Genomic DNA, 11,125 nt, shown 5'->3' on the forward strand with positions numbered 1-11,125 from the left:
ATTTTAAAATATCCCTTCCACATATAACCCACATTTGCCCTGCTTGTGAATGGATCGACATCTAAGTTCAGAGAGTGGAACTAAACTGCTTTTCTAGGCAGGGCAGAGAAGTTCATTTTACTTCAGGTCTGTAGACACTTCTCTCTCTCTCTCTCTCTCTTCTCTCTCTCTCTCTCTCTCTCTCTCTCTCTTTCTTTCTCTCTCTCTCTTAAGATTTATTTATCTATGCGAGTCCGTGCAGAGCGAGCGAGCTGAGTGGTCGTGTGTTCGCGTCTCGGAGACCGGTAGCGCTTGCAGCATGGCTGACCAACTGACTGAAGAGCAGATTGCAGAATTCAAAGAAGCTTTTTCACTATTTGACAAGGATGGTGATGGAACTATAACAACAAAGGAATTGGGAACTGTGATGAGGTCACTTGGGCAGAATCCCACAGAAGCCGAGTTACAGGACATGATTAATGAAGTAGATGCTGATGGTAACGGCACAATTGACTTCCAGGAATTTCTGACAATGATGGCAAGGAAAATGAAAGACACAGATAGTGAAGAAGAAATTAGAGAAGCATTCCGTGTGTTTGATAAGGATGGCAATGGATATATTAGTGCAGCAGAGCTTCGCCATGTGATGACAAACCTTGGTGAGAAGTTAACAGATGAAGAAGTTGATGAAATGATCAGGGAAGCAGATATTGATGGTGATGGTCAAGTAAACTATGAAGAGTTTGTACAAATGATGACAGCAAAGTGAAGAAATTGTACAGAATGTGTTAAATTTCTTGTACAAAATTGTTTATTTGCCTTTTCTTTGTTTGTAACTTATCTGTAAAAGGTTCTCCCTACTGTCAAAAAAAAATATGCATGTATAGTAATTAGGACTTCATTCCTACATGTTTTCTTCCCTTATCTTATTGTCATTGTCCTGAAACCTCATTTTAGAAAACTGATCAAGTAACATGTTGCATGTGGCTTACTCTGGATATATCTAAGCCCTTCTGCACATCTAAACTTAGATGGAGTTGGTCAAATGAGGGAACATCTGGGTTATGCCTTTTTTTTAAGTAGTTTTCTTTAGGAACTGTCAGCATGTTGTTGTTGAAGTGTGGAGTTGTAACTCTGCGTGGACTATGGACAGTCAACAACATGTTCTTAAAAGTTGCACTATTGCAAAATGGGTGTATTATCCAGGTACTCGTACACTATTTTTTTGTACTGCTGGTCCTGTACCAGAAACATTTTCTTTTATTGTTACTTGCTTTTTAAACTTTGTTTTAGCCACTTAATGAAAATCTGCTTATGGCACAATTTGCCTCAAATCCATTCCAAGTTGTATATTTGTTTTCCAATAAAAAAATTACAATTTACCCAAAAAAAAATTATCTATGCATATAAGAGCTGGGGTACAGGCCAGAGATGTGGGGTGTGAGAGGATTCACCAGAGACAGAGTGGGTAACAGAACACGCAGACTGACAGAAATACACTACTGAGGGGAGCAGCAGGTGAGACTGGAGAGGTCTGCTTTGCCATGTGGAATTCTCTCTGTCCCACTGGGGATCGAACTCATACTGCAGAGTCTGCGGATTGTTCATAGTGCAGTGCTTAACCCCTTGTGCCATCAAGGAGGACCCCAGACACCTCCCTTGCCTACCACTAATTTGGTGTTTCCCACTAGTTCCAGTCTGCTTCCAGTTGCAGGCACACAGGTCAAGGGACATGCAACGAATGCCAAGGAAAGGCATCTAGAGGACAGACACAAAGTCACTCTTCTTTCTTGATACATTACAGAACTTGTCTACATGGATAAGATATGAAAATGGATTGTGTTTGCCATTGCAATAGTTAAGGTTTGTTTTTGAATTTAAACATTTAATTTCTTATTAAATACTTTAAATTTCTCTATTCAACCTAAGTACTTTGATTATTTTCTAAGACCAAAGATTTCTCAAAAAGAATATAGCAAAAAGATGAGGATCTCAAAATGAAAATGAAAATCAGAAATTGCAAATCCTGCAGTATCGGTTGCATTTAAAAAGCAATCTATGGGCCTTCCTGGTGGCGCAAGGGATTAAGCACCATACTATGAAGCAATCCAGTCTCTGCAGTCACGAGTTCGATCGCTGGCCAGCCAGGGAGCAACCCACATGGCAAAGCAGACCTCTCCTGACATGCCCCCTGTGCCCCTCAGCGGTGTATTTCACTCAATCTGCCTGTTCTGTTCCCTGTCTGTCTCTGGTGAATCCTCTCACCCACCCCCCACCCCCACCCCCACATTTTTCCCCTGTACCCAGCCCTTGTATGCATAAATAAATAAATCTTTTTTAAAGCAATTTAATGCATTTTTCTTGGAACTAATTTTGACTACTCTCATACCATTAGTGAGGCTTAGGTCATGTAATGATAGAATGTTACAAGAGACCTAAAGGGAACCTACAAGTTGTTCTAGGTGAAAAACTGCAACTTCATTACTTCAAAGGAGAGGGAGATGAGTCTCATAAAGTGCCTTAACAAAGCCAAATGCCTACTTATCAAGCAGGAACTAAATGCTAATTCCTCTGACATATGTGCCATTCACTTTCTTCTAAGAATGATTGTTATAGACTATGCAATTTCTCATTAACTATAAGATAACCAATTAATATGTCCTTTAGCAGTAGATCAGGGCCATCATCTTCATATTCAGGTAGCTAGCTGCTTTACTCAAAAACTGATCAAGTGTTGTGCTGAAGCAAATGATTTTCTAGGTGGTCACTTAATTACTTCTAGTAACTCTTTTCAATTTTATGTTCACAGAAAAAAAAAAAAGCAGGGAAATAGTATTGGTAAATCCATACATCTCTGTCAGGTAGTTTAAATGTGATTTCAGTTGCTGTACATAGAGTTAGGTGTTTAGAAAATTAGAATGGTTAAGAAGAAATTTTTGTGAGTCAGAGACCATTTTACAAGGATTTGGTTCACCCCATGTTGAAGGCTGACAAACCCATAGTATGTCAATGGAATAGTTTTAGTCTGAGGTAGAGTGAACAAGACATAGACCATAGTTTCTTCATGTGGAATTAGAGAATAAAAAAGAACTGATCTCATGGATTATTTGAAGTTTAAGTATACCAATATACCTATGCTGGTGATGTTTATGTTATCATCATTATTATTTTCTTCAAAACCTTGTAATTATAAAATAATTTAAAAACATGGCTACATTTTATTTATAATACTCTGTTCCCTATAAAGGATATATTCCTTTAAATAAAACATTTGCTGGGAAATTGCATCTGAAGCATTTCTGAGTTGAATTTAGAGCCATGAGCAATAAGGTTTCAACATTAAAAATTCATTGTATATAAATGACTTTATACTGGCTCCAACTAAAATAATTGCTGATCAGGGTATTATAACTTAAAAAATGTAAGTGGTAAGTGATCTCAAACATATCGCCTATCCCTCATTTGACTTCATATTCACTTCCTCAGTTTACTTATACAGAAAAAAAGGTATTTTGGATAAGCTGATCTATAAGAAATATTCTATCCTCAGACTTTATGATTGTATTACTTAATTCTATCAGTTTCAAAAAGAACTTTTGAACTCAACACTAAATGATCAAGAACTTCAATCTTTGCTAAGAAGTAAATTTTAGCCTCAAAGGTTAGATTGATTATCTTTGTGACATATTTATATGCCTTTCTTAAAATTTTTGGAGACCAAAACTGTGCAATAATTTGACATAGGTTATTACCTGTGTAGGTAGGTAGGCTACATAAAAGTTATATAAATTTCAGAATATATTGCAATTTCAGTATGGGTATAGAATACATAGGGAAAGTTACTGTAATATAATTTGCAGAATTAATATTTTTGTAAGTAATATAGAAAACTAACTTTTATGAGGATTGCTTTTTATTTTGGTGGGAAAGATGGGCTGGATAGCTGTTCTTTGCATGTATATGGTTTGGTAGGATATATAAAAGAGTTTAATGTGACATGGATAATCCATGGACCTCTCTATCCAACATCCTCCCAGTCCTCCCAGTCACCAAAACCAATCATGGATTTGTTGTTCCCAGGCAGAGTAAGGTTCCAGCAACTTGGCTTCTCTTTCCAGCACCCTCCACCCCCTCAGATCTTCTTGACATCAGAAATAGGGCCAGAGTCACCACTCCAGTGCAGGTTAAGGTTCCAGGGACTTGGGCCATCAACCTTATACAATGTTCTCTATTCCATTGCAGAACTGGAACCAAGCCTGGTGACCTACTCCCAGGTGGGACATAGCCCCAGTTATTTAACCCCTAAACCTACTACCTTCCCAGTCATCCCAGCCACCTGAATTAATTCTGGAGCCACCACTTCAGGGTGGGTTCAGGCCCCTCAACTCAGCATCCTCTGAAACCTCTAAGCTACTGGAACCAGGCCTGGAAGTTCTCCAAGGGAGATCCTAGAATCTCTCAGATTTACAAGGTCCAAACACCTGGGACCACTATCAGGCAACTGTGTGGGAGAGGAGGATCCACACACACAACTAAAGTCCCAACTAAAACAGGACAAATCTCAATCCCAACAAAATAAATAAATAAAAAAATAAAGGAGAGGAAAAAAAAAAAGAAAAGTAAAGCAAGTCCTAACTTTATTCTTTATCTAAACTGCAGGGAGGAAACAAAACACAAGAATCTAAACAAAATGACATGAAAGAGCTTTTTAACCTATCAGACAGAATTAAAAATTGCCAAGATAAATAAAATTAAAGAATTGGAACAATACAACGGGAACTCAGAAAAAAAGATCAGAGATGTGAAAGAAAAAACGAAAAGAAAATGTATGTTATGACAAACACAATCAATTAACAGAAGGTTGGAATTGAAAATTCAAACAAGGCCTCCCCAGTGGCACAGCAGGTGGTGTGCTGCACTGTCCACAGGCTTTGCAGCATGGGTTCAATTCCCAGCCAGCCAGGGAGAAACCCACATGGTGCAGCAGACCTCTCCTGCCTCGCCTGCTGCTCCCCTCAATAGTATCTTTGGTCTGTCTGCCTGTTCTGCTCCCTGCTTTGTCTCTGGTGAATTCTCTCACCCTCCCACGCCTCTGACCCATGCCCAGTTCTTTTATAAATAAACATTATTTAAAGTTTTTTTTTTATTTAAAAAAAAGAAAATTCAAATAAGAAAATAACAGAAATGAGATATGTAAAATTATCAGTGGGTAAGATTAAAAAAAAATTCTGGAGAAAACCTTGGAAGTAGAATAAACCTAATGGAAAAATGAATATGTAATTGTGAAGATATAAATGAAGCAAATTCAAGATGGAAAGAGAAAAAGAGATACAAAGGAAAAAGGATAAAGGGAACACTGAGAATTATCTGACACCATGAGGAAAGGAAATAAAAGACTCAGGAATCCCCGAAGGGAAAGAGAGAGAAAGGAACTCAAAAATTATTCAAGGAAATACTGAAAGAAAGCTTATAAAACGTAAAGAAGGAAGTGAACATACAAATACAGGAAGCAAAACTAGCACCAAACTATCTAAATAAAAGGAGACTTACAGCAAGACATATAGTAGTAAAATTTCCAAGAATCTAAGACAAAGAAAAAACAATGAGGCTGATGAGGGGGTAGAAACACATAGCCTATGAGAGACTTCTGGTACCTTCCCAGACTAGCAGAGGCCTTGGGACCATCCATGACCCCACTAGTTCCCATCCAGATCAGCAGAACCCTTGTGACTTTCTGTGAGATGCTGTTGACCCACACTCAGACCAGCAGACACCTTGCTACTTTCCATGAGACCTCACCAGGGGCCCACCCATGCACTGGTGAGACCATGCAATCATGTCAGGGAGGGTACCAGAGCAACAAAAAACCACCAACCACTACCCAGACCAGCAAAGACCATGCAAAATCAATTGCCAAATTAATCAGTTTAACAATGTGCAGGATATAAAATCAGGACACATATATCAGTTATTTTACTCTACACTATGAGATAGAAGAGGAAAAATTAAGAAAGTGACCACATTCATTATTATCCACAACACACATTAAATACTTAGGAGTAAAACTAACAAAGGGGGCTTTATAAAAACTCACTCATTCACACACACACACACACACACACACACACACACACACGTCAAAAAATATAAAACATTATAGAAATAAATGGAAGAAGACACAATGAAATTAGAAAATATTCCCTGCTCATACATTGGAAGAAACAGCATTGTCAAAATGATCATCCAACCCAAAGCTATAACATATTCATAACAATGTCAATAAAAATACAACATCTTTTTAAAGACCTAGAACAAACACTACAGAAATCCATATGGAATCACAAAATATCTTGAATAGCAAAACCAATCTTGACAAAGAAGAAAGAGAATAGTGGCATCACATCTCCAGACCTCATATAATATTATAAAATCATAATAAATTAAACATTTTGGTAGTGGTACAAAATCAGACACATAGACCAGTGTAACAGAATTGAGAGACCAGATATCAACCCACATATATATGGACAGTTATTCTATGACAAATGAGCCAAAAACTTATACTGGGACAATGATAATATCTTCAATAAATGGTATTGTGAAATTGGAGAGCTTCATGCAAAAGAATCAAACTAAACCACGACACCACAGCATATATCATATAAAGAAAAAATATCAAACATATACAAATAATTCACAAAAATCTATTAAATCAAACAAATTATCCAATTAATGAATGTGTGGTAAAACTAAAGAGTCACTTCTCCAAAGACATTCAAACAGCCATCAGACATATGGACAAATTTTCACACTTATTATTAGGAAAATGCAAATAAAAACCACCATGAGATACAATTTCATGCCTATGAGAATGGTCCATGTAGAAAAGATAACAAACAATAAGTGTTGGTAAAGACAATCTTAAAAACTAATGCATGTTCCTTTACCTCTTTTGTTAGATTTATTCCCAAATATTTGATTTTTTTTTTTGTTTTGATAATAAAAGGGATGATTTTTTTTTTTATTTGTTCTTCTTCAGATTTATCGTTTGTGTATAGGAAGGCTACTGATTTTTGCGTGTTGATTTTGTATCCTGTCACTTTACTGAACTGATTGATTAGTAGAATTAGTTTTTCTGTGGAGTTTTTGGGGTTCTCTATGTATATTATCATATCATCTGCAAATAGTGATAGTTTGACTTCTTCTTTTCCTATTTGGATTCCTTATATGTCTTTCTCTTGTCTTATTGCTCTGGCTAGGACTTCCAGTATTATATCGAAAAGCAGTGGTGAGAGTAGACATCCTTCTCTTGTCCCAGATCTTAATGGGAATGCTTTCAGCTTTTCACCATTTGAGAATGACACTGGCTATTGGCTTGTCATATATGGCCTTTATGATGTTGAGGTATGTTCCTTGTATCCCAAGAATTTCAAGGGCTTTTATCATGAATGGGTGTTGCACTTTGTCGAAAGCATTCTTGGCATCTATTGATATTATCATATGTTTTTTATATTTCTTTTTGTTGATGTATTGGATAACGTTGATTGATTTTCGGATGTTGAACCATCCTTGTGTCCCTGGAATGAATCCTACTGGGTCGCGGTGAATTACCTTATGGATACATTGTTGGATTCAGATAGCTAAATTTTATTGAGGATTTTTGCATCCATATTCATTAGGGAGATTGGCCTGTAGTTTTCTTTTTTTGTGTTGTCCTTGTTTGGTTTTGGTATTAGTGTAATGTTGGCTTCATAGAACGTGTTTGGTACTATCCCTTCCTTCTCAATTTTTGGAAGAGTGTGAAGGATAGGCACTAATTCGTTTCTGAATGTTTGGTAGAATTCATTTGTAAATCCATCATGTCCTGGGCTTTTGGTTTTGGGGAGGTTTTTGATTACCATTTCAATTTTGCTGCTTGCAATTGGTCTATTTAGGTATACTCTTTCTTCTTTATCTAGCTTTGGGTGATTGTAGAGTTGTAGGAATTTGTCCACCTCCTCTAGATTGTTGAACTTGTTTGCATATAACTGTTCATAGTAGTTTCTGATTATTCTTTTGATTTCTGCTGTGTCCATTGTGATTTCTCCTCTTTCATTTTTGATCCTGTTTATTTGTGCTTTCTCCCTTTTTTTCTTTGTGAGCCTGGCTAGGGGTTTGTCTATTTTATTTATTTTAGAAAACTATAAAACACTGTTAAAAGAAATAGAAGAAGACACAAAGAAATGGAAAGACATCCCCTGCTCATGGATTGGAAAATAAACTTTATTAAAATGGCCATCCTACCAAAAGCAATATACAGATTCAATGCTATTCCAATAAAATTTTCAATGTCATTCTTCAAAGAAATACAACAATAATTGGTGAAATTCATATGGAATCACCAAAAACCCTGAATAGCCAAAGCTCTCCTGAAAAAAAAAAAGAAGGGAATGGCGGCATCACACTCCCAGATTTCAGACTGTACTACAAAGCCATAATCATCAAAACTGCATGGCATTGGAACAAGAACAGACACACGGACCAATGGAACCAAACAGAAAATACAGAAATAAACCCACAGATTTATGGTCAACCAATCTTTGACAAAGGAGCAAAGAATATGCACTGGAGCAAAGAAAGTTTGTTCAACAAATGGTGCTGGGAAAACTGGGTCACTACATGCAAAAGAATGAAGCTTGATCACTACCTCACACCATACACAAAAAACAACTCAAAATGGATTAAAGAACTAGATATAAGACATGAAACCATAAAATACATAGAAGGAAATATAGGCAAAACACTACATGACATGTACATCAAAGACATCTTTACAGACACATCACCCAAAGCAGTGATAGTGAAGGCAAAGATAAACAGCTGGGACTACATCAAATTAAAGAGCTTCTGCACAGCAAAGGAGACAATAACCAAAAAAAAGAGAAATCCCACCTACTGGGAGAACATTTTTGCACTCAACACTAATGATAAAGGACTGATCACAAAAATCTACAAAGAGCTGATGAAACTCAACAAAAACAAAGAAAATGATCCAGTCCAAAAGTGGGCAGAAGAGCTAAAAAGAAACTTCTCTGAAGAGGAAATGCAAATGGCCAACAGGCATATGAAAAAATGTTCAACAGGGCCTCCCCGGTTGCGCAGCGGTTGAGCGCTGGGTTGCAAGGCTGCCCGCAGCCTCTGTGGTGCCAGTTCGATCCCCGGTTGCTCTCTGGCCACAGGAAGAGGGTCCCGCATGGCTCGCAGACCTCTCCTGCCGCCCGCTGCTCCCCTCAGCAGTGTACTTTGGTCCTTCTGCCTGCTCTGCTCTCCACTCTGGCTCTGGTGAATTCTCTCACCCTCCCGCGCTTCTGACTGTACCCAGTGCTTGTATAAATAAATAAATAAAGTCTTAAAAAAAAAAAAAGAAAAAGAAAAAGAAAAAATGCTCAACATCACTTGTAATCAGGGAAATGCAAATCAAAACTACCATGAGATACCATCTTACACCAGTGAGAATGGCACATATTAAAAAACTAGCAACAACAAATGTTGGCGAGGATGTGGAGAAAAAGGAACTCTCCTGCACCGTTGGTGGGAGTGCAAACTGGTCCAATCACTATGGAGAGCTCTGTGGAGATTTCTTGACTACTAAACATAGAGCTTCCATATGATCCAGCCATTCCACTCCTAGGTATTTATCCAAAAGGCACAGAAACATCAGTTCCAAAGAGCACCTCACCCCTATGTTTATGGCAGCACTGTTTACAATAGCTAAGCTTTGGAAACAACCTAAATGCCCAAAAATAGATGACTGGATCAAGAAGATGTGGTACATATACACAATGGAATATTACTCAGTGTTCAAAAAAATAAACACATGCAATTTGCAGCAACATGGATGGCACTGGAACGGACCGTGCTCAGTGAAATAAGCCAGAAAGAAAAAGAAAAATACCGGATGGTCTCATTCGTAGCAGGAATCTAGGAAACTTAAGTAAGAGACCAGGAAAAAGAATAACTATAAGAAAGCATAAATCAAAATCAACAAACAACTTTGAACCAGAGACACTCTATGTGGTTTGGGGGTTGGGGAAAGGAGGGATTGTGGTCAAAATAAGGGGGTTGCAATTGTATGGGGAATATAAAAATAAAATTAAAATTAAAAAAAATAAAATTACCATAAAACTAAACTGGTATGAGAAACAGATTACAACTATATTCTTATACATTTCAAAGCAATATATTGCATTATATACATAAACTTTGGATTTTATTTTTAAGTAACCAAATACACAAATTATCCAAATACTAATTTAAAATTCTATAAAAAATTACAGAAATTAACTTTAAAAAGTTGCATATGGGTCTAACCTGTTATTCCTCCCATTGACCTTATCTTCCTCACTAAAAGTAACTATTATCATAGATTTATAGCCTTGCAGAGGTTTCACTGTATCTTATACATATATATGTATTAATCAAATATTATTTTGTCACCCTCATATTATTCCTCATTTTTCTTGACTTAATGACATGTTTGGCTCCCATGCATCTGGCCTGTGCCCTGGTTCTTGTATAAATAAATAAATAAATCTTTAAAAAATAATTAAAAAATTAAAAAAAAAAAAACTAATGCATGTTAGCGGACTACAGAACTAAGTATCAAGGAAAAGTGGATGTGGAGAAGGGGTAAGAACAAAGATTGAAGGAAGCACAATGACCTAGGATGGTAAAATACGAGTGACTTATTGGTGGGTAAATTGCCATGGTAATACCTGATGGGGATATCCCAATATTACATCAATTAAAATAAAATAAAATGATCACTGACCTGCCTAACATTGGACTTCTCTGCAGTAACATTATAGGCATGAAGAGAATGGAGCAATGTATTCAAAATACTCCAATATGAAAAATGCTACCAAATATACTTTACTCTGCAAAGTTCTCCTTCCTCTATAAAAGAGAATGGACACAAATAACTGAATAAGGGATTAAATTAAATTAAATAGAACCAAAATACTAGGAACAAAAGACAGCAACCAATTTTTTACAAATCAGTATTTACTCTAAACATCAATGGATTGAACTTACTAACAAACAACACAAGATGATCATACTCAATTAGGAAACTAAGTCCAACCTTTCATGGCCTTCCAGGAAATGC

The 11,125-nt window shown here is 36.8% G+C and overlaps 1 protein-coding gene across 1 annotated transcript; it reads left to right on the forward strand.

Annotated features, from left to right (window-relative positions):
- The first annotated feature begins 230 nt into the window (after positions 1-230).
- On the forward strand, positions 231-1,366 carry LOC119256891 (calmodulin-1-like). Its single transcript, XM_037524635.2, has one exon. The coding sequence runs from the start codon at positions 299-301 to the stop codon at positions 746-748; it is 450 nt and encodes a 149-aa protein (XP_037380532.1). The 5' UTR covers positions 231-298; the 3' UTR covers positions 749-1,366.
- The last annotated feature ends 9,759 nt before the right edge of the window (positions 1,367-11,125 follow it).

The sequence above is a fragment of the Talpa occidentalis genome, unplaced genomic scaffold (assembly GCF_014898055.3).
Source record: "Talpa occidentalis isolate TD23 unplaced genomic scaffold, MPIMG_talOcc4v2.1 talOcc4.4, whole genome shotgun sequence".
Taxonomy (NCBI): domain Eukaryota; kingdom Metazoa; phylum Chordata; class Mammalia; order Eulipotyphla; family Talpidae; genus Talpa; species Talpa occidentalis.